General features: G+C 42.2%; 1 protein-coding gene across 3 annotated transcripts in view; it reads right to left on the bottom strand.

Moving 5' to 3' along the window:
- Nucleotides 1-943: 943 nt before the first annotated feature.
- The window catches only part of LOC119495824 (adhesion G protein-coupled receptor A3), a 192,898-nt gene continuing 166,052 nt past the window's right edge, over nucleotides 944-27,789 (bottom strand). For all 3 annotated transcript variants that reach the window (XM_037782651.1, XM_037782652.1, XM_037782653.1), the window contains 3 exons: nucleotides 17,783-17,928; nucleotides 7,130-7,225; nucleotides 944-6,111 (listed from right to left, as the gene is read on the bottom strand). In XM_037782651.1, coding sequence (XP_037638579.1) covers nucleotides 4,686-6,111; nucleotides 7,130-7,225; nucleotides 17,783-17,928 — 1,668 coding nt within the window. In that variant the 3' untranslated portion in view covers nucleotides 944-4,685. The remainder of the gene's footprint in view (nucleotides 6,112-7,129; nucleotides 7,226-17,782; nucleotides 17,929-27,789) is intronic.

The following is a 27,789-nucleotide window of genomic DNA, read 5'->3' as shown; positions in this document are numbered from 1 at the left end:
ATATCAACATTTTCCTCAGACATATTATAAAATTACAAAGAAAAACAATATATGACTGAAAAACCAAATATATTCACTTATTATGCACAAAAAAATTCCATGGCCTCCGCCATTTCTGACAACGTCAACAAACACGTCACAACTTGTGAACTCTGAGCTTTCAGAAACTTTCCACGACAAGAGGGTGACCCCATTTGAAGGCACCAAGAGACGAGCTGGGGTGAGAATGTGTTGCACAGCCTTCTACTTATTATCTATACAACCACCACTGCAGCTCATTTGGCACTGCAGCACACAAAATAAAGAAAGATGCTGCTTCAGTCGTCCATGACTCACCTTTAATGGACGCCCTGCAGTACTCGTGTTCAGTCTGCGTCTTCATAACAGACAGAGAAGGAGAGATGTGGTCTGACATTTCACATGGCTTTCAGTCAGACGAATAATCTGATGGTCGGGAGGAAGGGTGGGGGCGGGGGGGGGGGGGGGGGGGGGGAGCCGTGTGGCCTTGGAACAGAAAAAAAAATCCAGCTGCATATTAAATGTGCTCAGGCGTTTCATGGCCTGTCAAACCTGGGTGTGATTTGTGATGCACGGAAGACACACTGTCTCATTTCCTGGGTGATGTGTGCACACGTGGACGCCTGTGCATGTGTGTACAAGGTCTGGGCATGCACAACACACACACACACACACACACACACACACACACACCCAAACACAGTGGCAGTCAAGCCTGCTATCATTTGAATTCCTCCCCTGTGGTGGCTCCGCAAGGCATCTCAATCTCCATCACGCTGTCAGAAGAAATAAACACATTACAGCGAGAACTGAGACAACAAGAAAAAAAAAAAAAACAGGCTTTTTCTTTCACTCACATTCAACGTCATATAAGTTAAACGCACTCACACGTGGCGGACACACAAGCCAAAGATGCTCTCATCCGTTGCATGGTGAAAAAATACATTTATTGGAATCTGTGTCAATGTAGAAAAAAGTGAAAACTGGCTTCAGGTTTTGTCACAGTACCACAGGTGAATATTCCAGCAGCCGTCTGGTGAGCCGAAACTAAGTCAGCAAGCTCGTTTAGGGCAGTACATCTGCTACTGATGACAACAGAGAAGTTGGCCTACGATGGCCCATGATACCAAACACATCGACACCGAGAAGCTCAGGCTGCTCCTAAGACACACCACCAGCAAATACACATGTTGTACAGCAATTAACCTAGCCCAATGTTCTCTCAGGTTAATGTAGCAGGAGAGGCTGATTTCAAAATGTTTTGTTGTGATACTGTTACAAATCCCTTTCCAATAAAGCCAGGGCCACTGACTGCCAGCATCTACGGAGGCTCAAAGGAGCCTGTATTGTGTGATCAATAATGGGCCACTGTTTTATAACTCATAAGCTTGGCCCATTTTGTCCCAGACCCTGGAAATAACTGGTGGCCCTGTGCAAAGCTATGAGGTTCATGCATCATCTTTGATGTCTACTCGGGCCTCCTTTCACTATTCAACCTGCCATCCAAATAAAGGGAGTATCACATTAATATTTCTCTTTTATACTGTCACTTTTTTTTAATTCAAATATTTCTGTCTGAACAAACATTTACTATAATAAACATACTGTAAGTGACAAATTCTACTCTGGCAGGCCAAACGTTATTATGGGTAGTGCATTTTCTATTTCTGATATGACAGGATAAACTCACAACACATGGCGAGTCTGCATACTTTATGAAGTCAACTAAAAGTTGCAACAGAAAAAAAGGCATTAGAAAACAAAAAAGGACATTTAAACTCAGATACTGAGTATTAACATTGAGAGGTCAGGTTTTTTTTTCCCCATACAACTTTCTTTACATATAGACTTATTTTATTCTTAAATATCTTAAATCTCATATAAAATAATTCATCAGAAACTGATTCTATATACACAGACAAGAGTGCACAAGATGGATAAAGAGATGGTGTGCATGCCGAGGTGGTTTTTGCGAGAGCAGGGTTTTGCAGTGAGATTATATGCGCTGCTTGGGTGTACAATTTTTTTTTAAGTTTGGCTTTTCTGACGAAATGTATGAGTGGTTTTGTCTGGAGTTTCATACTCAATATCATCATTCACAAAAAACAAGTGCCTCTAAATCAATACAACGCCTCTTGCCTTCTCTTTTGAGTGGCAATTCTTCAAACAGAATGTGACCTTCATGGTAACAAAAACAAAAACGATCCATACTTCGACCTTGGTCTCTCCTGATACAATATATCTACCAAAGCAGAACCAAGAGCATTGTGATTCTCTGGACAGGATTGCCAGGATAAACTTAGGGCGCGTTCACACCAGCTTAGTTTGGTCCGGTTGAACCGAACCCCGGATCGTTTACCCCCTTTGGTTCGGTTGGTGTGAACGCTGGACTCAAACTCTGGTGCGTACCAAACAACCGCTCTCTGGCCCGCCTTGAAGAGGAGGTCTGAGAACGCCATCAAGTGAATTCTGGAGCGGTTCATTTCTGGTGGTTCAGGCGATTCATGAACCGGACCTTTAGGTGTGAACCCGCCCTTAGTCTTAAGGAAATAATACAGTATCAGATGGGAACTAGGCTTAATCCAAGAGACAAAAACCATACATCGCAAGCTGCAGCAGTCCAGGCAAATAATATGTTCATGGATGGGTATTCATTTACACTGTTAAAATATAGCACATACAACAAGGCATGCATGCTTTGGGACTCTTATGAGACAAATGAAAAATAAATATAAAGGGACCGCATTTGCATTAATTTCTGTGTCATTTTGTGGCTTTAGCTAATAGTGGGTGAGGTTGGCGAAAATGTTTTAATAGTTTTTATTAGGAGGGAAAATAATTGGACATCGGTCTAGGGCTGGGTATCGTTTAAAAGATTACAATACCAGTACCAGTACAATACCAATTTCATTCAATACCCATCTTGTGAATGGAAGCTGTGTCCCACTGGCTAGCTAATCGCCACTGAACTGCACAGCGCTTATACAGCTGATAATGGCATCCCCCGAACAACGGTGGCAGGACCGCGTTGTCGCGGAAGCGTAACTTCCACCCTACCGTTCCCCTCGAGAATAACACGGTTAGCTCTGTCAGCACTGTTGCTGTTGTCAGCACTGTTAGCACCGTAAAGCTTCGGTTATACTTTCCACAAGGACGGCCACACGGACATGAGCTGACGTGTAACCACGACGAGGAAACGTTTGGATCTTTTATACTCAAAGTCATGCCAAACAGACATTTTCAAAGCTCCTCAAAGTTCTCTATTTTTGCCGCACATCCGCGTCCAGTTAGAAAAATTTGCATGTGTGCAGACGGGCGGAAACCTGTCGCACGGAACCCACCCGAAGGGCCGTATATGATGGTGTGATGTCACTTTGACAATGCGGACACTTGCGAGCCTCACGGATGCGGCAAGCATAAATCATGTTTTAGCTGGCTGTTAGCCAGCGGCTCCAGCAGGCAATCTTGGCTGTGTGGGTTGTAGCTGCTGCGGTAGTGGGCCAATGCTTTCGGAATTTTTTTTTTTTTTTTCTAGATCTGGGCACCAAAAGGATCAAATTCAGGTATCGTTTGACTGGAGGTCAGATTACTTGGTACTGCGTTATTCCGGTCGATACCTGAAAGGTATCGCTTACCAGTACCCAGCCCTATACATTTGTCACAGACATGTTTCCCAAAGCAGCTTGTTGTTTCTTCTATAATCACATTCACTCTTTTTTTGATTTTACAAAGAACCAGATGCTGATTTTATAATGTCTGATAGCATGTACTAGCTAAGCTGAAGAGAATAAAAAAAACCCGCATACTAGTTTGGCAATGAACTCGCTGTGAGGACCTGGCTCTATGTGGCACAGTGTTAATAAAAATCGCACTGGATCCAATGACTCAAGGACACCAACTCTCTATTCACAAACGCTGTCGCTGTTTCGGCTGCTGTTATTTACTTCTCTCCAGAAAAAAAAAAATAAACACAACAGTGAAGACATCATACAGACAGCACAATCAATACCAACCTGGAAGAGGACGCTTAATTTCACTTCTCTTTTTCTGATGCTTTGAATTTTTCTGGCATTCACACATCTCTGGCAAGCGACAGCATCTTTGTATGTTATTTAGAAAACCTCTAGTAGATGTTCACAGTTGCTTGACTGAATGGCAAAAATACCCATGAAGTCTAAAATTGCTGGTTTAGTCGTCTAAAACATGGATGCCAAGAGTTCTTTAAAGTACTGGAGGTTCACTCATCGTAGACTATTTGATGGGTTCAAAGTGTAAAAAAATCTTGCAGCGTGTTGCCTTTGAGCACTAACACACATATTCATACATACAACCATTCATTTTCTTGTATATATATATAGAGAGAGATCTGTAGTAATATGGAACAGTGGAAATACCTTCAATTACATCGGATGGTGTGATATGACGTTTCATAAATTCTTCTTGATGGAAGAGATTCTGTTCTGTGTATGGACGCTCGTCAGGGAGCGTTGACATGATATCAGATTTCTGTACAGTAAAACAGCACACATAAAAACATGAGGACATCAAAATAAAAATATCCCACACTGATTGTGATGTTTAAAATGTTCAATTTCATTTTTTTTTTATTCTAGAAAGGGAGGCGAGGGTTTATTTTTGGCGGGACGAGGCTCCCCTGTTTCCCCACACTACACAGTAGTTTCATTCTTCCAGGGTCCAGTGCGTATATTCCCCGTGCTGTCCGACGTGTACAGGAGTCCTTCGTGCAGGCCCCCCTTTAGAATCCCGTTCTGATTGGGAGGGTTCTGGGGGTAGGATTGTCTGCGCGGAGCGTGCATCTCCAGATGGTGATGTGTCGCCATCGGGTCCTGCTCGGCCACTTTGCCGCAGCCACACAGGAAGACGCCCGTGTCGCCTGCCTCTGCCGGACACAGCGAAGGGAAAAGGTCTGCCTTGGCACAGCAGATATGCCTGTGGCAGGGGTTATGGCACGCAAGGGCCTCGTGAGTGGCGGCGGCGTGGCATGTGTGATGCCCATCATGGTGGCCTTCGTGGGCCAGATGTGGACAGATGTGGGCGTGGCGCTCATGTGTGCTGTGGGGGCTGTCAGTGTGTGAGCTGTGAACGCTGCCTCCGTCCACGCTGGAGGGGATGTGATAGGCGTACTCCCTCTCGCTCCCCGCTGCTGTGCAAGCACTGGCCCCGGCCCGACGGCTGAAGTGGCGGCCTTTAGTCCTGGTGCTGCTCTTTAGGCAGGGGTGCAACTGGATCCCCGGCCGGTATCCCTCTGGGTCGGCGTGTAGCAGCACGTGTGTAGCCGCGGGCTCCTCTTCCATCAGCTGCTGGCTATGCATTGCGGCGCAGCACGGCGCCACCGGTGCCAGACACGTCACGTGATTCTGCGAGGACGGAAGGGCGGCGTGTTTACAGTGAGCTAAACTGCTGTGGCCGCAGCTCATCAGTGCTTTACCCTGACACGGCGAGTCGTGGTGGCAGTGGCTGTGACCGTGGCCGTGCCCGGGGGTGTCTCCGTTCACGTTGACCTTGGGCCGCGCTTGAGCAGGCCCATGGGCGCCAGAGCAGGCGTTGGCGTTTCGTCCGGGACAACAGGAACACCAGCAGTGCCAGACATCATCACGCTTGGCACAGTGATGGATGAGGATGAAGAGGCCAAGAGTGACGGAGAAGGCACCGTAAAGGCAGCTGAAGATCATGTCCAGGAAGTGGCCCTGCGACACGGCCAACGCCCCGAAAGTCCAGGTGGCCAGGAACAGGAAAAGGGTGAAGGCCGCCGTTCGTAACTGAGCCTTGAAGGAGTGCTCGTTGGCCAGCAGCGCGGGGTTGATGGGAACGCCAGGGCAGCCTGCGGGGCAGTGGCCGCCACCGGGCGGGGCCGCCAGGGCTCCGGGCTCGGCTCCCTGGTGGCAGTGGGTCGGCACGTCGACGGCAGCCAACCTCTGCTGCTCCTCCGTCAGCTGCTTGAGCTCGTACTTCTTTTCGGGGTGTCGCCGCAGCTGGATGAAGGTACAGAGGAAGTAGATGCATGTCACCAGGACGATGAAGGCCACGGGGCCGTAGAAGGCTCCCAGGCTCGGCTCCCACGCCATCCAGCAGCTGCAACACACATGAACACCAGTACATTTTAATACTTTTTCTTATATTAGAATTGAAATACACCACACAGCATTAATATAACCACATGTTTTGTATACACTAGGGCTGTCAAAGTTAACGCGATAATAACGTGTTAACGCAAATTTGTTTTTAACGTCACTAATTTCTTAACACATTAACGCAACTTGATATTTCGAAGGTAGTAGCGGACTCAGTTTTAAAGTTAAAGTGAAGATTCTGAAATCATATGAAACTAGAAAACCTAAGTAATCCATTGTTACCAACCATGTCATACTAGCCTGTCACAAAGGAGGCTAAATAACGCTCCAAACATATGCACAATTTTGGAGAGGATAAAACTGGCATGGCCATTTTCGAAGGGATTCCTTGACCTCTGACCTCAAGATTTGTGTATGAAAATGGGTTCTATGGGTACCCACGAGTCTCCCCTTTACAGACATGCCCACGTTATGATAATCACATGCAGTTTGGTGCAAGTCATAGTCAAGTCAGCACACTGACACACTGACAGCTGTTGTTGCCTGTTGGGCTGCAGTTTGCCATGTTATGATTTGAGCATATTTTTTATGCTAAATGCAGTACCTGTGAGGGTTTCTGTACAATATTTGACATTGTTTTGTGTTGTTAATTGATTTCCAATAATAAATATATTGGGGCTGTCAACCGATTAAAATATTGAAGTGTGATTAATGGCATGACTGTCCATAGTTAATCGTGATTGATCGCAATTAATCACACTTTTTTTTTCTGTTCAAAATGTACCTTAAAGGGAGATTTGTCAAGTATGTTTACTCTTATCAACATGGGAGTGGGCAAATATGCTTGCTTTATGCAAATGTATTAATTGCGATCAACCATGGACAATCATGTGATTAATCACGATGAACTGTTTTTAATCGATTGACAGCCCTGGTATACACACATGCAACCTTGTTTTAAAAGCATCAACAGAGTGTGAAATTTAACCTTGAGAGCAGAAAGCAAATGTAGGACTTACTACGGCGCTTGCTCCCCGCTGCCATAGTTGTCTATATTGACGGCTGCCGTGACCCCGCAGATGATGAGGGGCACTCCACCGCTGACTAAATAAAATCTGTGAGGTGATAGAGGGACAAACAGAGGCAGAGGGAATAAGACAATATAAGAATGTGGTTTGAAAAGGCATTTTACAAATCCTATATCTCACATCTGGATTGCAACAGCACTCTGTCAAAATATGACTGAAAAAAAACAGTTTTAGACACGAGAGAAAGATAACCAAAAGATCCAAACAGACAAACACGATTACAGACTTGTGCAGCGAGTGAAGCGCACAACAAACAAACAAACAATGACACCGAGGAACAGGCACGTGAACATATTTGTCAGCTCTCTTTTTCCCCTCTTTCCTCAAATATGACTTTTGAGCTTGTCAATGTGTTTGTGATCACACTCTTCTACGGGTGCGATCACACCGACAGTTTGCTTTCTTTGCTGCAAACCAAAGTGTGAATTTTACTCTGAAAACAAATCTGCTTCCTGTCGATGTCGACATGATTGACTTGTCGGCACTCATAGCGGCAATTTACGGCATCTGCTGCAAGTAACAGCTCAGCAGACGTGAAGAGAAACCTGGTTTTGAGCAGGAGACACCGAATAGCAATGCTCTCCTCTTCCAATACAAACCGTACTAGAGACTTCTTTGCAATTGTGCATGGTGTGAACACTCTCTTACTGGGAATTCACCTTCATCATGGTGTCACTGCCCTCAGGACAGGCTGTCCGGTTAGCAGCACAGGACAGCAGCAGTACAAAACATCTTCACCAGGCCAACCATTAATATAAAAAACTCAGTAAAACAGTTCTCATAAAAGCTCTACGAGGAGTATAAAGCTTTTATTTATTGATTCATTTTATTCCCCTGTCCACTGCACCTACATATGCTCACTGTGAAACTGTGGGCCTTGACTGATTATTATAGACAGAGCTCATAGAAAGACTGTGGGATTTGTGGGATTTGTTTATAGTGGTGGTGAAATAAAGAGCACCTCCAAAAGACAGAATGATGTAATTTTTTAATGAAATATAATACATGAAATATAATATCAGGCTTATTAAGCTTCAGGGAAAATGAGCAGTGGCGCTACATCATTAACACAGTCTCACTCCCAACTAGTCAAATACCGACACTTGGTCAGTGGCCCAACGAGCCAGTTATGGACATTTCAGGAACGGCGCGTCAGTTTTTTCTTGTTACATGCATAGTATCTTTTTTATATTAAATTCCAACGTAGGTTAACATAGTTTTTAGGTTTACTTGCACAACAAAAGTACTTGGTTAGGCTTAGGTGTTAGTGTTGATCTTTAGTAGCCATATCCTTCTTTCTTTTTGGCTGGCTGGTAGTAGGCGTGGCTTATCAATTAACCCAATGGCTCAGGTGTGATAAGGCTACTGGGTAACAGCGTCCAGAGGGGATTTTTTCATCCGAACAACCGTGACAGTGGCAGACCCGACACCAGAGCCACATTTAACTTTTGATCTGAGAACTGAACGCCTATTACCTCCAGCTTTATTTGACCAACCACCTACAACAACAAAAACTAATGTAAAATGAGAAAGTTTGTGATCTGGCAGCCATGTTAAGATCAGTTGAGGAAATACCAAGCACCGCCAACCAGCCGGAGCAAATTTTCTAATTTTACAGCTGAACAGTACACTACAAGATGTTTCTGAAAAAATTTGAGGCGAGAAATAGGCATTACAGTAACAGAATATTGATTCATATTTGATCAGCGCTGCCTAGTTTGACCGTTTGATCGGAGTTTGCGCGTGATTGACAGCTGCCTCCGTTGAATGAACAGCCAATAGGAACGCTCTCTCTCTGAAATGATCTGTGATTGGTCAAAGTCTTCCATCACCGGTTAGATTTTCTAAAACCTGCATCAGAGCCATGAGGAGGTGCAGAAGTCTAGTTTTCTCTCAGAACACTTGAATGATGATATGCTGAAAAGTTATTATGGATTTTTGACAAATGATGCCAAAAACATTTTGCCTATTGCTGCTTTAAAGTCCTGTGTTTGTCTGACCCTTCCACCCTCCACTTCCACCCACCCTAAGTGGATTTTACTGCTCTTTACAATACGTCAGTTGCTCTGACCGTCTAACACTGACGCGGATGGGTTTACATTGGCGTTAGGCGATTGTTTAAACTGTCTTCTAACTAACTGATAAGGCGAGATGTGTGAGGATTATGTCTGATCCAGCTCAGCAGGTTTGTGTGCCGTGTAGTAATACATCAAAAGGCCTTTATTGGTTAATGTTGCGAAAAAAGAAAACCTTTTACAAGATAAGAAAACTCACCGCTGCACTGACCGTCAGTCCTACGCTAGGCTGGAGTTAGTCTGATAATCAGCTACCACATCTCTGGGATTCAGTGAGGATTGTTACATTTGATAAATTGGACGCTTATCTGTTCTGTAGAGCAAGACAGTGACCGACATCCAAAGTGCTTCAAGAAATGCAGACGCAGTGGATTGCCCTTACACTCGCTTTTCACTACACATTTGGATCATTGCTGCTCGGCACATTATACGTTCCTTCAAAGCGTTGGTTGTGAGCCTCTTCAGACAACAATGCACGTCTGGAAGATGCAATTAAACACATGAAAGGCAAGGGCAATGTATCAGGATGTGAAGTAAGGTCAGCAGCAGACTGTGAACAAATGACAAATTAACAATGGCAGAAAGCTTTGAAAGAGAAATGAATAGCTTTGCTATTTTTCTGCCACGTTCTTAAAGAGGACCTATTATGCTTATTCTCAGGTGCATACTTTTCGTATTTTGGGTTGCTACTAGAACATGTTTACATGCTTTAATGTTCAAAGAAACACTTTACTTTTCTCATTCTGGCTGTACTGCAGCACCTCTTTTCACCCTCTGTCTGAAACACCCTGTTTGAGCTCCTGGTCAACCGAACCAAACTCTTCGGACTCTGCTCTAGCTCCGCTCTAACTAGCTTTGTTTGAGGGCGTGCAAAACTAGTCGTTATACAAATGTGTTACTTGGTGACATCACCATGTTACGGAAGAAAAGGCAGGACTTCAAGCAAGGTGTTTCAGGAAGTTCAGGAACAGTGTTTTTGTGGAGTAACTTTGACATGGACTTTGGGCTTTGTAACTTTGCAGACCTTTTACATGCACAAAAAATATCTATAAATCATTAAAAGAAAGGGGAAATGCACAAAAGTATAATAGGTCCTCTTTAACATTAACACTATTGTAACTCCCCTCGGGTATCGCAATGATTAGTTATGTTTCCGTAGTAAAATTGAAAGGTATTCTGAAGCCAGTTTGGGATGATTCAGCACTCATCCACCGCCTAGTGAATATACTTTATAATTCTCCAGGTACATAGGTATCTGAACAATGCATTTGCGTCACAGTATACATATCATGAGCTTTAAGAATTCAGCGCAGGAACAAAGCTAATCCCCAGCAGCTCCCTCTCTGCACTGTCCTTGTCCCCTCTGTCATCCACTTTCCTATATAACACTATGCTATTTCCTCTTCCTTCCAGTTCAATCTCAACCTCTGTCACTGCTCTAACCTTTCCACCACTCCATCTTCCTCCATCTTCATCCTCAGTTTCCTCCCTTCTCTCTCGGTCTCTCTCTCCCAATCTGTCCTCCGTCACACAGCACCCGTCCCAAAAATTCAATTACAATCAAGATGTTTGTCTGGGCTGGTTTGGCGAGGGGTGGTTGGGTGGATGGAGGAGGAGGGGGGTGGTGGTGGTGGCGGCGGCATTACCGGCCTGTCACTGTCTCTGAGTGGAACGGTTCCCCCGGGGAACTCTCCTCTCCAACAGAAAGCCATTTACACACCCGTCAGCCAGATAAGCATAAATGAGAAGAACTAGTGGATGTTAAAGCAGCCTGCACTTTATAAGCTTCATTCCCCTTTATCCCCTCCGCCTGTGTTTCCCGCAGGCTCGTGCCCAACAAAACACATGTAGCGTACATGCAAAAAAATGCATAGCTTGTGATCAAACCAGCGTCTACATGCTGCTCTGCTCTTATGCAAAAAAAGCTGCTCCTTCACATTAAAATTCGTTCCATTGCACTCCCTCTTCTGTGAACACGAACACACACACACACACACACACACACACACACACACACACACAGAAAGTCTTACACACACATTTTTGTTGGCCATTCTATTAAAAAAAGGCCTTCAAACAAAATGGCTGTGTATGCAGAGTTGTGCTTTTCAGTGAGTTTAGGAACAGCAATCATCTGATATAAATAGAGCCTGAAGAGCCTTTTAGCCAGCAGCTACACACCGAATCCCCACCCATCCTCGCTCCTCTGCTTATGCACCGTCCTCTGTTTTGTGACTACTAGCTGTCCTCTCTATCTGGACCTGGTCCAGGATATACATAGCGCAGCTGGGGACAACTGATGGTCATATAGCTCCAGCACTGGGAAAAGGCTTATGGGTAAAGCTGGACTATTCAACAGTAATGTGTTTCTCATGAAGGTAAAATGTCTTATTTAAAAGCTTATTTTAAAGCAATAGACCAATATTTTGGGGCTACGCTCATTTGCTGATTTGGCGAGAGTTAAATGGGAAGATCAATACCACCAGAGATAGATATGAAGATAGCACCAGCAGCCGCGCCACACTATGGTCAGGCAGATATTCTGTGCATTCCAATTAGATATGTTCTGACACAATTTTTTCCTTCCCGTTCCTCCAATAATAAAATATATATAGTTATTATTATTACCATTATTATTATTTAACATGACAGTACGATATTGGTATCGGAACAACTCTAGTTCCCATACCCATACTGCCGTACTATTTAGTATGAAAGAATACCAGGATGTCCTACTACATCCAGTCGCATTTTGCAATATGTAAGCCAGCATGATTTTCTGGCCCACAATCCTCTGCGCAACGGAAGATACGTCAAGTGCCATATCTATAAAAATAAACTACAGAGAGCACAGACAGATGACAGCTCACTGACAGTGAATTGACAGAAGCCACAATGACAATGCATTGAAGTGTTAGTAGGCGACAAACGTTACATATTTTTGCGACTCGGGTGTATAACGTTAATTAATACATTAATATTGGCTGCGTTCCAAATCGCGTACTTTTTCTTTTTACTTCAAATTTCTCGCTACTGAGTGCGACGGATATGAGCATGAGGGTCAAAGTTCAAAGTGTATAATGCATGCAACAGCACTTTGTAAGGACAGCTGCAGTATGTACTGAAGTAAAAAGAAAAAGTATGCAATTTGGAACGTACCCGTCTTCTTATCTGACTCAGCAAGCGAGCAAATAAGTGTATATCCGAAAATGTCAAACTATTGCTTTAAAACTGCAACATGTAACAGTCTAGTATATTGATTTCATGTTCTTCTTTCCAGTGGTGTTAAGTCACTTTGTAATTTTAGAGAGATGTTCTACCTCCTCACTGGACCATTTTATTTTTTAATACACATATCTCATAGTTCATGCATCACCAGTCACTGATATTAGCCATTCCCCTTTCACAAGCTAAGAATAGCTTTTTCAAAACATCCCCAACCTGAGAAAAGCAGATCTATGTAATATTATTTTATTCAGTGCCTTTTAAGAAGTGGAATTTGCCTTTTTGGGATTCTTAATAATATTAACAGCTGGGGAGAAAAAGCTGCTGGTGACATTCAACAGATGTTAGAGATCCTATACCAGAAGGGAAAAAAATGTTCCTGTGAAGTGAAGTGTTGCTTTAGAGGAATGATCTGCACTCATCACACCAGATGACTGTCAGTTAATAGCATGAACAGAGGCGTTTAAGGTGTGTGGTCCAACACGGTGCAGCAGATTTCTGACAAAGGTCAGTGCGATGGTCGGCTGGATATGCCATCAGATGCTGTCAGGAGAGGAGGGAAGGGCGGAGAGGTAGACGAGGAGGAATGGGTCGGTTGCTGGGAGGAAGGGGGGAAGGATGCTCAGAGGAGAAATTGATTTGTCTCCAGCTGCTAAGTCTCATTGCATGAGCCTGTCTGACGGGGAGCATTACAGTCAATCACTGTGGATCAACTCGACTGCCGCGCCACACGATCCCCCCGCCTGCCCCCAGACAAATTATCTCATTCACAAGCGGTGCATGATGGGAGAGCCTCGAGAACATTCCATATTAAACCCCCCAATCATGCAGGTGTCTGAGGGTTTGCTTTGCAAGGAAAGTGCTGCTTATAGGGTTGAGGGGGGTCCTTATCTGGTGGGGTCCTTATCCTCAGTGACTCTAGGAATATATTAAGCAGTTATAATAATGCCAGACATACGATACTGCTCATTTATAGATTAGTTTCATGCCCATGTAAGTGCTACATGTGTCCCAATAATTCTCTAAAACACCAAATAGAAAGCGAGCCTAAAAGCAAATAGTAAGTTATTCCACTAGGGTTCATATCCAGTGCAACTCCGCATGTTTAAATCATTTTCTTGTGTGGGGTCATTCGCTATGTCGTCTTAAAAATATTTCACAAAGTTGAAGAAAATTCAACTGAAACGGCGCTCGATACTTTCCAACAGCTTTAGAGAAATGACACTCTAAAACGGAATAAGATTAAATGACAAACAGGCATTTGTTACGGCGCACCCTCTGTTTGCCTCCGTATTTCTGTTCTCAAATCTTCCCTTAAAAGGATTTCTCGTTGGAGCTTCTGGAGTTCAGCTCTGCAGCACAGTCGCGATGTGCAGAAGAGCTCACACAGCATCTTCTCACCGCGGAGGGAAGAGCACCGCATGTGTCCAAAAGCTGATCCTCTTAAACATGCCAAATGTCGTGAGTAAGCAGAAAGGGAACAGAGTGGAGAATGAGTGAAAAAAAAAAGAAATCACAAAAAAGCAGGAATTCAATCTGATGTGTGCGTCTGAGCGAATAGGAATTTAACGGGTCAAAAGGCTAAATGCATTTAGATTTGTGATAAGGCTCCTGGCTCAGCAGCCTCCTGGGTGATTGAGGTAATTAGTTATAACATGGGGGTGATGCCATAGTAACAGGTTGTTTAAAATCGTTCACTTCTTCGTCCTTCCTCCTCCTCCTCCTCTTCCTGACATTCATCTGCCCTCCATTCTTTTTGCCTTACAGGGTAGTAGGAAGCCTCAAATAGAATAACTGAGCAAAAACATTTACTGAACACCCAGTTCAGCTATTCCGCACATTTTCCTCGAACAAATGCCTGGCAGAATGTGTAGGCCTATCTATACCTATGGGAAAACTGCAGAATCTGAGGTTTCAAAATGTTTTAAATCTACGATTTAAACATACATCACTGTCAGGCTAGCGCACTGGTTCCCAACCAGTGAATATAAGTTCTTTGCTCTGAGCCACACTTTAGCAAACAGTGTCAACACTCAACAACAACTGTTTCCCCATTCATTTCAGCAAACTATTTCACCTGTTTATCCATTCATTTTCGGGAATTTATCTCAACTGTTTAGCCCTTACATTTGGCTAAATATTTCAGATGTTTATCTATTACCTTTAGCTAATGTTGACTTCTCTGATTGCTTGCTAACTAGTTTTTATGTCCTCTCATGGCCTTAAGGTTTTGACTCAGATTATTGAGAGGTGTGTACTAGGGATACCGATACCAGTATCGGGTATCGGGTCCGACCCTGTGCTCATGTACTCGTACTCGTACTCGCAAAACGGCTCCGATACAACGGCACCGATACCACCTCTCGTCACCATCTCTCGGGTCCTATCGCACGTGCTCACGCTCCACCTCCCCGACGGTGTGGGCGAAATGGGCCGGTGGTGCGCCCGACCCTGCGGGGCTGGGATCCCACCTCAGCCGTCGCGCGCTGGCCCCCACTTTCATTGCTCCAAGGGGTTTTGCTTGCACCCTCTGACTTGCACGTGCGTTAGACTCCTTAGTCCGTGTTTCAAAATGGGTCGGGTGGGTCGCAGACATCGCTGCAGACCCCTGGCGCCTTTTACGTGGGCTGAGCCCGGCCCTGGGGGCAAGACGCGGTTGGGGCGCACTAAGGACAGTCCGCCCCGGTGATACTTTGGCCACTGCCACGGCCCCGGGAAGCACCTTCACCCCGAGCCTTTCCGAGCCGACCTAGAGACGGTCGCGGCGCACCACCTTGTCTGCGGGACTCCCGAGCCTGCCGTGTGTCGCTCACACCCTCCAGCTGGCTGTTAACGAGGGTCCCTTGGCACAGAGAAGTACTCGTTTCAGTACTCGGTATGGGCGTTTGAAAAAAGTGGTATTGGTACATCCCTAGTGTGTACTGTATCATGCAGTCAGCCTATTATCTGGTAGTTTACTGGTTACTATGAAAATACATTTACTTAAGATCTGTAGCACACCAATTTGTATCTAATTAGGATATTCATTTTCCTCCTAAACACAAATATGTGGATTAGTTTTTTTTAATCATATCTTCTATTTTCTGGGACTCACTGTGCAGGAGCATAAAAACCCACAGATAATGGTGAATGCAAATCTTATGGTAATGAGATTAAAACAGCTCTATAGTTCCTCCTGACCCAACTGTTGCTTTATTTAAATCAGTTAAACTGTTTTTGAATTTCACGAGAGTCACAAAAACGTTTAATGACCAGATAAGCTTAGTGGGGAAAGACATGAAATACTTAAAGACATTAATACTAATTCATATTAAATTAACTGACTGATCAAAATGTTATATAGAAACCCTGACAAATGCTCGTCAGTCTTATACAACTCTCTCTGTCAGAGTTATTGTTACTAAGCAGCCGATAGCAGCTTGAATATCACCTGTTACAGGTGAGTCTGAGCTAAATAGGCCTCAGATCATAAATTTGACTGATTAAAAGGAATTCACTTGGCTCCTCTAATCTCTGGCATTTCTCAGACTAATTTTCACATTAAGTGAATCATTACCGTTCAAAAACCTAAACTTATTTCCTCGTGTCTGACAGTGATTCAGATTAAAAATGCAATTTCTTAACATGAGCAAATGTGGGAGAAATCCACAAGGAGAGCCAGAACGGTATAAATAGGAAGACCTGACAGCTCTGTCACCACAGACTGAACAAAGCCAGAGGCTTGAAAGAATGCAAACGTGGATGTCTGTGCAGATAAACGATGCAATAACTCATCTGTGTGAAGCTATTGTCGCTGTCTCAAGGAAACATGAGCCAGCAAAGACCTGAAAAAAATATATAAACTAGCATAATACATAGTTGATACACACACCTCTGCACAAGTAGATGAGAGAAAACACATCTTAAACCACATTCATTTTGAGATTTGCAATTAGAAAAACTGATCCATATTTTTATGGCAATAAATCTGTGGTGGAAAGCAAACAAGTACATTTACTCTAGTAGGTCTATAACTCCTGTACAGACTGTAAAGCCCCCAGAGGCAAATTTGTGATAAAATTTACCTGACAAGGTCATATTAATGAAGTTTGTCCACCTACTGAGACCTATCAACAGTATGCTGATGATACGGTCATATATCTACATGCTAAAAACAAGAAGCAAGCTACAGAAGAACTATCAGCTTCAATGGTCAATATCTCAAACTGGTTAACAAACTCATGTTTATGCCTCAATGTCGGCAAAACTGTATGCTTTTTTCAAAAGTGTGCAAATATAGATCCAGACCCATATGTTATAGTAGCAGGGAGAATATCAGTAGTGCATAAGTTTAAATATTTAGGCATAATAATAGATTCACAACTTAAATAAAAAAAAAAGTTAAAAAAGTTGTGAACAGAGTCAAATTAATTTTGGCAAACTTTAGACATATTAGGAGCAATTTAACTACCGAGGTCTCAAAGTTGTGCATCAATGCCATGATTCACTCACACATGAACTACTGTCTTACCAGCTGGACACAGACAAGTAGGGCCACATTAATAATCAGTAAAAACTAGGGCTCAAAGAGTAATTTCCCCTTTAAACTCCAAAACTTTGTTTGACAAACTAAGGAGGTAAAATTTTCCAATATTTTAGGGAATATTATCACAAATTTGTGTAACAGAACTTTATTTTTTCTTCTTTTCTCCCCCATTAATCATTCTGTAACCCCCCAGATGTATCTTTAGAGGGGGCCCGACTCCTTGGTTGGGAACCATTGGACTATCCAACTGTATATAAAGTAGTTAAAACCTCAAGCAGCTACAACAGTAAAATTCTACTTACACATAGATGCATCAAAAATGTAATAATGTGATATATGTAACAACATATTTACTCGCAGGAGCCATTTTCAGCAGAATTCTGTATATAGAATCTCTACTTGTAATTGAGTATATTTACATTGTTGTATTGGTGCTAAAAGATCTGAATACGTCTTTAACCACAACATGAAATCATAAATACAAGCGGGAGGAATAGCCTATAAGACTTCTACTTACATCTCACAGTCTCAGTCAAGTAATGTACTGACAAAATAAAAGAAAAAAGAAAAGCAAATAATTGCGCAGTGAACCAGTCCTTGGCCTCTGAATACATACACAGCAAGCAGCAATAACAGTACATGAAAGATCAAAAACACCAGTCACACACACAAAAACACATATGCACACAGCTGTTTGTTTACTTTTCCCGTCTCGAGGCAGTAAGGGTTGAGGAGGGTTGCGAGGAAATTTGTGCTTACCTCAACAAGGTCTGTTTCGGGGGCGGAGGCGGGTCACCATCTTGGCTCTGCGGAGGCTTCTTGGTCACTTGTTTATAAATGTTCCTGGCCGTCACCCCGAGCCACAGCATGGTCGACAGAGACGAGTAGTGCAGCACGACCCCGACCTGATATAGGGTGAAAGAGGGCATATTAAGTTATTTATTTGACTTTTCTGAACTTTTGCTTCTATATACTGTACAGCATGTCTCTCTGAAGAATGTCAGACTTGATTATATTCCTGTAACTCAAAGAAAAGATGTTCAGGAAGAGCTGCCACTCCTCTCTCAGAAACATCATCAATGTCACTCCAAGGGTGTCTCCATAGACGTTTTCCTTCAAAACCCTGACAGCTTTGTCTTATCCTTCACTAAAAGACAATAATACAAGAATGGAAAGACAGGTTCAAAAAGTGCTATTGAATCATCAAGGTTGTTTGGGATAAGAGCATTATGGTGAGGTTATACTGGTGGATACTGAGCAGCTCCTTATCAGTTGAGTTAGAGGACACGAGGTGTGCACTGCGAATAACAAATCTGAATATAAATGATAGTCACGTTGACAACTATCAGCGCGTGATTGTGTTCCAAAATGCACTGTATACATATCTCCGCTCTTCCTCGTTTTAATATTCATGAGTTGTGTTTGAATGGGGGAACTGATCTAACTTTGTTTAAAGGCTTTGCCGGCTCATAGAAAGAGCAGAGAGTTACAAAAAGAGAGAGAGAGAGAGAGAGAGAGAGAGAGAGAAAGGAGAATGGAGGGTGAAAATGATAATGCGCTGAGCCTTTTCTCCACCCAGTCAGTCTGTTCAGGAGGCACTGACAACCTGAGACACCCAATCAAATGGCTTCTCTCCAGCCTGGTAGGCCTGGGGACCGACACTAGTGTACCAGAGTCCAGATGCTAATTGGAAGTGTCCTTGAGCTGGTTATGGAGAGCAAAGAGCGGGCGGTAAGTCAATCACTGCTGCGGAGACCGCACGCTTCAGAGCTTCATTAGAGCCAAGAGCAGACAGGAAGGAAGTGTGTTTGTAATATGGAAAACAAGGGGAGGGCAGGCGTTCAAATTATCAGAGATGGTAAAGGTAAGGGTGCACACATTTATCAGAATTGGCTGATTAAGTTTCAGTTTCCTGATTTAAAAAAAGAAAGAAGAAGAACTAACCTCTAATGCAGGAAGCCAAATTGCATTGGCTTTTTTTTCAAAATATCTAACACAGATCACACAATTGCACATTAGGTGTCGAGCATATACACTACTAATACGCAACTAATCCAATTTTCAGACTATAGATGCACATCCTCAATCAAGATGTAACCTGACGCGCCAGAAGGTTTGTTACACAGAACCATCTGAGAAGTCGTCATTGGAAACGGTTTAGAAAAGGTTTCAAAATATACTTGTCACCATCTGTCAATCAAACTCTTGCCGGAGCCAGTCAGGAGAAGAGTGAAAACATCTTCATCGAAATAAAGCCTTCAGTGCCGTTCTTTGCTCTTCTTTCAATGAAGAAATACTCTTCAGTTCTGATATAACTGATGTTATTGCAACATCTACGCTAAACTATTTATGAGTCACCATCATTAATTTGAACGAAGAGTCGCCCTCTGCATATTGCGTTACACACACCTAAACCACGTCGCCGGTAGCTCCTCACAGGACGCTGATTGATCCAGACACTGGTGATCTGGACAAAAATGCATTACTTGAAGCCTGACAAGATGGATTTTCGTGTGATCACGTGATCCTACGATTCTTGCGAGACAACTTGCAACAATGCAATTACTGTGACAGAAGCGGGTCAGGTCTTGACTATTCGGGAGAAACATTTACCGGCAAGTCTTCTCAATTCACCAGAATTGAGAAGACTTGCCGGTAAATGTTTGGTTTTGACCAGAAAGTTATCCACCAGGACAGCAAATGGGTAATCCAATAAGAACAGCAGCCTGCCATCTCAGACGAGTGACCCATGCCAGTCAGACATTGGTGTTATCAAAAAAAAAATACCATATTGGTTATTTGTTTATATGCTTAAAACAATATGTTTACATTTTCTTGACACAAATCTTCTTGTCGGCGTAATAATGACCTGTTCTCTCTTTGAAGCACCCAGGTCGTATCTGAATTGTCCTGACCAGGGTTCAACCCGGGTTGACTCGTGATATGAGATTAGATATCGTCTTAGATTTTGAATACAGACAGTACGAGAAAAATAATGTGTTTTTTTTAACATTAAGGCATGTAAACATGTTCTAGTAGAAATCTAAAAAACAGGTATAAACCTGGAAATGAGCATGATATGTCCCCTTTAAATATAAAGATTAGAAAATATGAATCATGTATGTTTGGACCTGTAATCAATCAACACATGGACAGGTTGATTACAACAATCCGCTAAGCTCCCATTTTGATGTTTTACTATTCATAGTTTCTGTGTGCTTTCATCTGATGTCCCTTTGTTACTAGAAAATCTGAGTAAATACATAATTTCAGTCAGTGATTGGATCAGTGAGCAGCACAATGATCACACAGTTAACCAAACAGGAGCTGGAAACGGCCCCGGAGAACCTGATCAATGTGTCCCCATTAAAAAGCTGCAGCTTCTGTCACCTCAAACTTCCTCTTTCATCACTTAGGATGGGTGTCAATGATGCATAAATTAATCAAACTGCTCACCCATAAAAAAAAACCCACATCAATTGTGCATTATGGGGGCATTCATATTGAATTATAATGTTTTCATAATGCTTCATGACTACACTCATAAACAAACATAATGCTTTCTGATGCACTATATCAACAGTCATAAAACATTACAGATGTGACTTATAATGAATTATAATTAAAGTGTTTTGTGGATGCTTTTGACTAGTCTTGTATAATAATCACTTCTGATGCAGAAAAATAATGTGTTTTTTGAACATTAAGGCCCTTTCTACACGTATACAGATATTTTTTAAGACAGATATTTTCCCCTCCATTTAACAAAACAAATCTGTCCACACTCGAATGCAAAAACGACTCCAAACGCTCGCCGTAATATTTACATGTCACCACAAGTGAGATCATAAGTTAAGGGTCAAGGAATTTTGTTACCACCCTTCTCACTCCCTTTCCTTCGGCTTCATTACAGTCAGTTCCATAACAGTTTCTCTTTACATGCATAAATGACAAAAGGGAGGCCTTTCAGGTTTATGTCCATCGCCCTTCTGAGTGCTCCAAACCTCGCCATCAATCACTCAAAAGCACATTCAATCACCATTCGGCCTCGACATGTTTGATGTATTGTCTGCTTTGGCCTCCTGTGACTGGAACACTTGTCAGATGTAAAGTAGTAATTAGTCCGAGCAGTGCTAACAAAACGTAAAAAAGCCGGTAGTTCGCCATCTTTGTTATTGTTTCTGTTGCATGCTCATTACACTAAGCAACACATGCGCGAAATGAGGAGAGGACGTTACACTTACCATCAACAATTAAACATTATGATAAAGTATGCATTATTATAGATGCATCAATATGTACTTCACTGTACTTAACATATACGTGGACTACTATTGTATACTATGAGTCCTTATTAGTTGATTGTTGAGGTGTGAATAGGTGAGTATAGGTAGTCATAATGTTTTATAAGCCCATCAGTCAACCTCTAAGCATCAAAACTTGAACTTATAAATCATTATATGTCACATCTATTATGTTTTATGACAGTTGATATAGTGTATCAGAAAGCATTATTATGTGTTTATGAGTGTAGTCATGAAGCATTTTAAATGCATTATAATTCACTATGATTGCCCTCATAATGCAGTATAGATGTGGTCTTCGTAGAAAGTGATAGAAAAGTGGTTTAATTTAGACTTGTGAAATTGTGACAGCCGAAAAGAAAATCTGTATTTTGCGTACATGTGAGGTCACAACGAGCTAAATTTAGCACACTCTAATGTGTCACTGTGCAGTATCAACACACAGTGTTTACAGCCTTAAATCCCACACACATACAGTTTTATATCACAACATGAAGTCAACTTGTCAGCCTGTTAGCTTTGCAGTGCTTTTGGGTAAGTGGTGTCACTTACCCCCCCCCTTCAAGGTCATTTGTGTAAAATAGCAGCAGATGTAACAAGATGAAGACAAGACAAAGACGTCATGTTTGATACAAGTCAAGTCAGAGAGAATGTGATTTAATGTGAAATGTGAAATGAATGAGGAGTTGTGCAACTTTCTGCTCTGAGTGCTACTAACACACAAAACTACAACTGGTGGTGAACTGCAAGCTCAGTGTACATCCTACCTTTGTGATGGTAAACATGTTTTGTTTGAACTATTTTAGAGAGGTGTTGGTTCAATGATTATTTGGTAATTTGTATATTTGTTAACTGAAATAACTAAGACTAAGGTGTTTCAGTGGGAAGAGAAAATGTGAATTTACAATGAGCTATTAAGAAGTATCATTACAATGTGTCTCAATTAACTCTGTTTTACATTTTCAATCAATTCCATTTCCAACATACTGTCAGGTGGGATCCAACGTTTATAAATCCAGATGCACGACAGAGTAGAACATGAAATATGAGATGGTGTGTGACAACTTAATCAGAAGAAAAGATATGGTGTGACACATCACCAGACATGACAATAAATAAAAAAGTCTACCAATAGTGTAAAACTGTATAAAGAGAGCACATCAGCACCTGGTAACACTAAACAGTAAGAGAGTGTACACCATTAGAAAATCACTACCAACCAGAGCTGCAACGATTAATCGATTAGTTGTCAACTATTAAATTAATCACCAACTATTTTGATAATCGATTAATCGGTTTGAGTAATTTTTTAAAGAAAAAACAGTCTAAATTCTCTGATTCCAGCTTCTTAAATGTGAATATATTCTGGTTTATTTACTCCTCTTTGACAGTAAACTGAATATCTTTGAGTTGTGGACAAAACAAGACATTTGAGGACGTCATCTTGGGGCTTTGGGAAACAAAAACAGTAGTACCAGACAGTTATAGTACAAAACACAACAATACAGCTGTGGGTAAAACAATAAACAGTCTAACTGCCTGGAGGATGAAACATGCTATTATATAAAAAGTGAGTAACGCACTCGAACATTCAGTTATTGATGTGTTCTGACCTCACTGACATCATTTCCTGCAAAGCTTTATACCTCAGTATTTCTAGTGTTTATTTAGAATGGCCACCTTTATAGCATTTTCTGTAAAGATAACACTGTCACATGAATTGTTTTAACAATTTTAGCATATGCTAACAGAGCTAAATTCAAAAAGTCCCCCCTAAGCTATATATGGGCATATTCATTATATCGGCTCCCTACTGTTTTGGATGCATAAGTAACCAGTCTACCGGAAGCATTTCACATGTGGGGAAATGAGCTCAGGAACACTCAAATTGGGTCCAATGGCAGTACAAAGCAAATCACTGCAGATACTATAATGTCGAGAGCCTTTTTTTTGGCCAGCGTTTGCCGTCACAACTAATTTCACAGTGGCACACTAATGAGGAAATCCTCTGTAAAGCATCTTTAAGCTGACAGTTGGATGTAACCTCAGATCTAGGTCACATCCTTAGCCAAGCTCTTTTTTCTAAATTAATAGGTTATTTAACGCTGGTCACACTCACTGAACAATCAACTGAGATGTCTAATCCAAATTTGTTAAGGTGAGATGAGGTAATGCGAGGGGGAAAACAAGGATAATGCTGTATGTTGTTCTGCTGCTTAATACAAGCAAACAGAAGTGTGTAGTGTGACAGCTGGGGCGTTGCTCAAATCAATGACAAAACAAGCCGTGTTGAAAGAAAAGATAGAAATAGAGATCAGAGATGACTTTGAGGCCGTAAAGACATCGGATGCTGCATAGCGGCAGTGCCACGGTGGGCGGGGAGTTTCGGTGCGAGACTGAAGAGTGGCATACAGATAGAGAGCGGGAGGATGAGTATAGGATGCAGGTGGAGATGGTAAGGGAGGAGGGCAAGGGGCGGAGGGCTGGGTGGGGGAGAGCATGCTTGAAGTGCTGCGAGAGCTGCCAAAGCTAGTTTCAGAGCTCCTTGAAGTTCCCTCTGTCGGAGGGAGAGCGTGTACTTATGTGTCCCCCTGGGAGGAGGGAAGGGGTGGGATGATTGGGGGGATTTGTGGGGGGGAGGGAGGGAGGGGGGAGAACTGCAGCAGCACTGCGTGTGTGAGTGCATTTGAATGTGTCCGTGTGCGTCGTGCGATCACACATCTCCTCAAGCAGTCCTGTAATTATCCCAAATTGTGTCTGGTGGGGCCAGCCTCCATCCCAGCGGAGCAGCAGACAATCTGGGCTCCTGCCCAAATCTGCGGAGAGTTGTCCTGTTAGCAGTGATTGGGTAAAGGAGGAGCAGCGAGAAACGTTCAAAGGCCCCGGGATAAAATTAGATAAATGAAGGAATGCTCGATAAGTTAAAGAGCAACAGCAGGGCCAACTGTGTTAGACGGCTCTGTCAACAACACCTGCACTCACAGCGCTGGACAGCAGGTGAGCCACACGAGTAGACTTCACTAACACTTATTTTCCAATGAGGCATACTTTACGAAGGGTTTGTAACGAATGGATGTATTTGTAGTTAATAAATAATGATTAATTTATGCTTTATACAAAGTAGAAAGCATTTAAAATTAACAACTTTTGGATGGTCCTTTTAACTGGATCTTTGTTTGAAGTGGAAGAATAATTTAACAAGGACTTGCTAACATTTATAACTGCAGGTCTATGATGGCTTATTGTAAAGTAAAAACATACTGCCCTTTATTAATGACATACTAATTTTCTGATTAACTATCAACTTCAGTTAGTAATCTAATAAAATGTGTTATTCAATGTCTAATAATTAAGAAAGAGCGAGTAAACAATGACGATACACCTGCCAAAGTGATTGTTCATTTAGCAGCTAAAGAGACAGCTATTTTCCTTGTTGGTGGAGACCAAAGACAGAGATGAAAGAGAGTGAATATTGGGGTTACATTCATCAGACAGACATAACACAACTTCAGATGAATGATAGTGGCTCCGTAACTGCTGGATGTGTAAGTATGTCTAAGTATAACTGTTTGCTAACAATTTTGCGATATCAACTTAAAAAGCGATGATATGTCAAAGTTGTGTTTCGGCTGCTTCCAAAAACGATTAGAGGATTAAAGACGCAGTGTAATAAGAAACACATATGACAACATTAATCTGTGTCCCAGTGTTAATTGTTCAATTATCTCTTGGAAAGTGACACATACTGTATAATGTCAAAAACTAATTTTTACTTCAAAATCCCTCCCTCCTGTAAAACACCAAGATATTTGTGATGACTCATCCTGCACTTGGGGGCAAAAACATAAATGTATCCAATCAAATGTGTGTGATTGGGGGCGAATAACCAACCCGTTCTCATTCCCAAATTCCCGTCACATACTGACGCATTGTCACGTACTCGTTAGCCCAGCGCGTCAAACTACTGTATGACGCTTCACTGCGGTCGCAGTAAACACGTGGTTAACATTGTGAATTCAAACAAAAAGACTTGGTTAGGTTTAGGAAAAAAACATCATAGTCGGGCTTTAAATGACTACGTTTGTAAAGGGAAACTTAACATTGTGAACACAAAGACAAACTTCACATAGTTGGTTTCACACGGGACACGAACGGTGGTCTCCTAGCTGAAAGTCCTGTGTTTGTTGGACCCATCCACCTCGCCTCCCTCCCTCCCACCCTGTGTGTGTATTTTCACAATTTAAACTATACGTCACCACAGCACTTTCTGTGTGTGTTTAATATTGACACGGATGGGTTTACATTGTAGTTATTTGAGGGCCTGGTGCGTCTCAAACGGGCTGTAATAACTAATCCAGCCAATCATTTGTTAGTTTGTGGGTCATAGTAGAAGAGCAATATCATTGGTCATAGGTGTGTGCTTGATGTTGCTAGATGTTCCAAAGTATGTGGTTGAGGTTTATTTTATTACTACTAATTTATTATCACTATAGCTTCCTTGTCCTCTGTATATTGATCAAACGTTGGTGAGGGAGGTGTAGTTGGGGGCCTCTAAAGACTCTTTCCCTCCATATCTCCCTACAGCACTGTATCGCTCTGTATTCACAAAGCTATTCACATTTTTGGATTTTAACTATACCTTGCCCACGTATTCAATTTCACAGTGGAATCATCACACTATAGAAGCTAGAGACGCTCTAACTTTGATGAGGTTCCCATCGATTAGGTTATTAAAAAAGTTGTAACAAAGATTTGTACAAAGTAGGACATGTTGCAGTTGTAAAATAACCATTTTAGTATTCTCTGGTGCACAAGTATACTATGGTTAACGTGTAATTGCTTTTTCTTTGGCATTTCTGTGCTGCAACTTCTTGTTAATTATCGGCCGACAAAGAAAAAAAAAAGAAAACCAAAATATATTTTTGGGGGATTCATCTCAACCCTTATGAAATCTATTTTATAATATTTAATAGTTTATTGATGTTGTGTGTATTTTTTGTTCTCAAGTATGGTTTATTATGAGATATTTTTATACTTGGCGAAGGTTGTCTGGCACCTCAGGGATGCAATCCTAGTGTTTCTGTGTTCGGTTGATGTATTTGCTTCCTAAAGAAGGGGATCAGCCCGTTTCAACAGCTAAATGTCAGCATTTAAAGAAAAAGAATTAGAGAGATATCATATATATAAAGAACCTCAAAGAGGTTTAGTGATTTAAGCCAAAGCCAATATATCTGTGAAAGATTAATACCGACCGTTTGGTCGCATTGGTCAGGCTCTAGCTGCAATTTATTAGAGTATTTAGAGTATGAACTACATCCTCAACATGACTGTCAGCAGAGTGAAGAGTCATTGTTACTATATATGGGAAAGTTATTACTGTAATAATGGGAGCAGGTGAGTGAGGGAAGCTGTATTTTATGACAAATACCAGCCGTTTTGTGTCACTTTCGCACAGCTGCGGAGGAACACTTGACGGCCGTGACACGAGCGGTGACTTCTAACAGACTTCCCTGTCACTGAGTCTCATGTTGTAAGCAGCTCAGGCATGAAATATGACGCTCTGCATTTCAGCATGTAGAGGTGCAGTCTTTACACTGCGGGATAAGGAGGCCACCTTAAGTGCTTGTGACAGCAGGAGAAGCAGCTGAATCCCAAACCCTCTACATCTCACAATAAAGAGAGCGAACAAGGCCCATTGATAGAGAACAGGGAACGAGTGAAGGCAGTTGAAACTGTGAGTTAAAAGTGGAAAAGAAGTGTACATCAATCTCTTTGCGGCTACATACAGTAACTGCACCCCTGCTGAGGTGTGCTGACAGTGGAGGATGCTCTACTCCAGCTGATGTTTCATGCTCATAACCTGAACAGGTCCAGCTATCAATCAACTGGAAAGGAAATCCACCAGGACCATATGGCTTTACAACCATGTGAAAAAGTAAAAAACATATTGCTATTTTCTTTCTGACACCTTATCTCTACACAGATTTCATCTACCTCAAACATACGTACGATCTCTTATCACTTCAAAAATGGCTTCCCTATTTCCATTAACAAAACACTCCAATTACCACCATAGCCAATATAACAACAACCTCTTTTTTCCAGTTCCTTTACAATGTAATATACATTCTGTATTTACTATATACATTATGATTTCATAAGGTCTTCCCCCTTGTTCCACTTGCATTCTTGATGTATAACAACCTAAAAATAGCGAGGTGCCAGCAGGCAAGAAAGCATTTCTCTTTCTTGCCAAATCTATCCTGACATCCCAAATCTCCATGTCCCTCCACAAGCCTTGCTCACTCATTCATAACTATGGGCTGCAGATATGGAGGCGCCACCCATGTGACCACACACTGAATTGCAAAGGGTCAGAAAGTCCAACTGCAGGGGCACACTGCTGCATCACAAGATGTGGCTGGCTCTCCTATATCCATCATCTCAGGCAGGAGTAGATGT

Source organism: Sebastes umbrosus, chromosome 10 (genome assembly GCF_015220745.1).
Source record: "Sebastes umbrosus isolate fSebUmb1 chromosome 10, fSebUmb1.pri, whole genome shotgun sequence".
Classification (NCBI taxonomy): Eukaryota; Metazoa; Chordata; class Actinopteri; order Perciformes; family Sebastidae; genus Sebastes; species Sebastes umbrosus.
The sequence above is the reverse complement of the archived record's forward strand: the minus strand, read 5'-3'. Positions and strand labels throughout refer to the sequence as shown.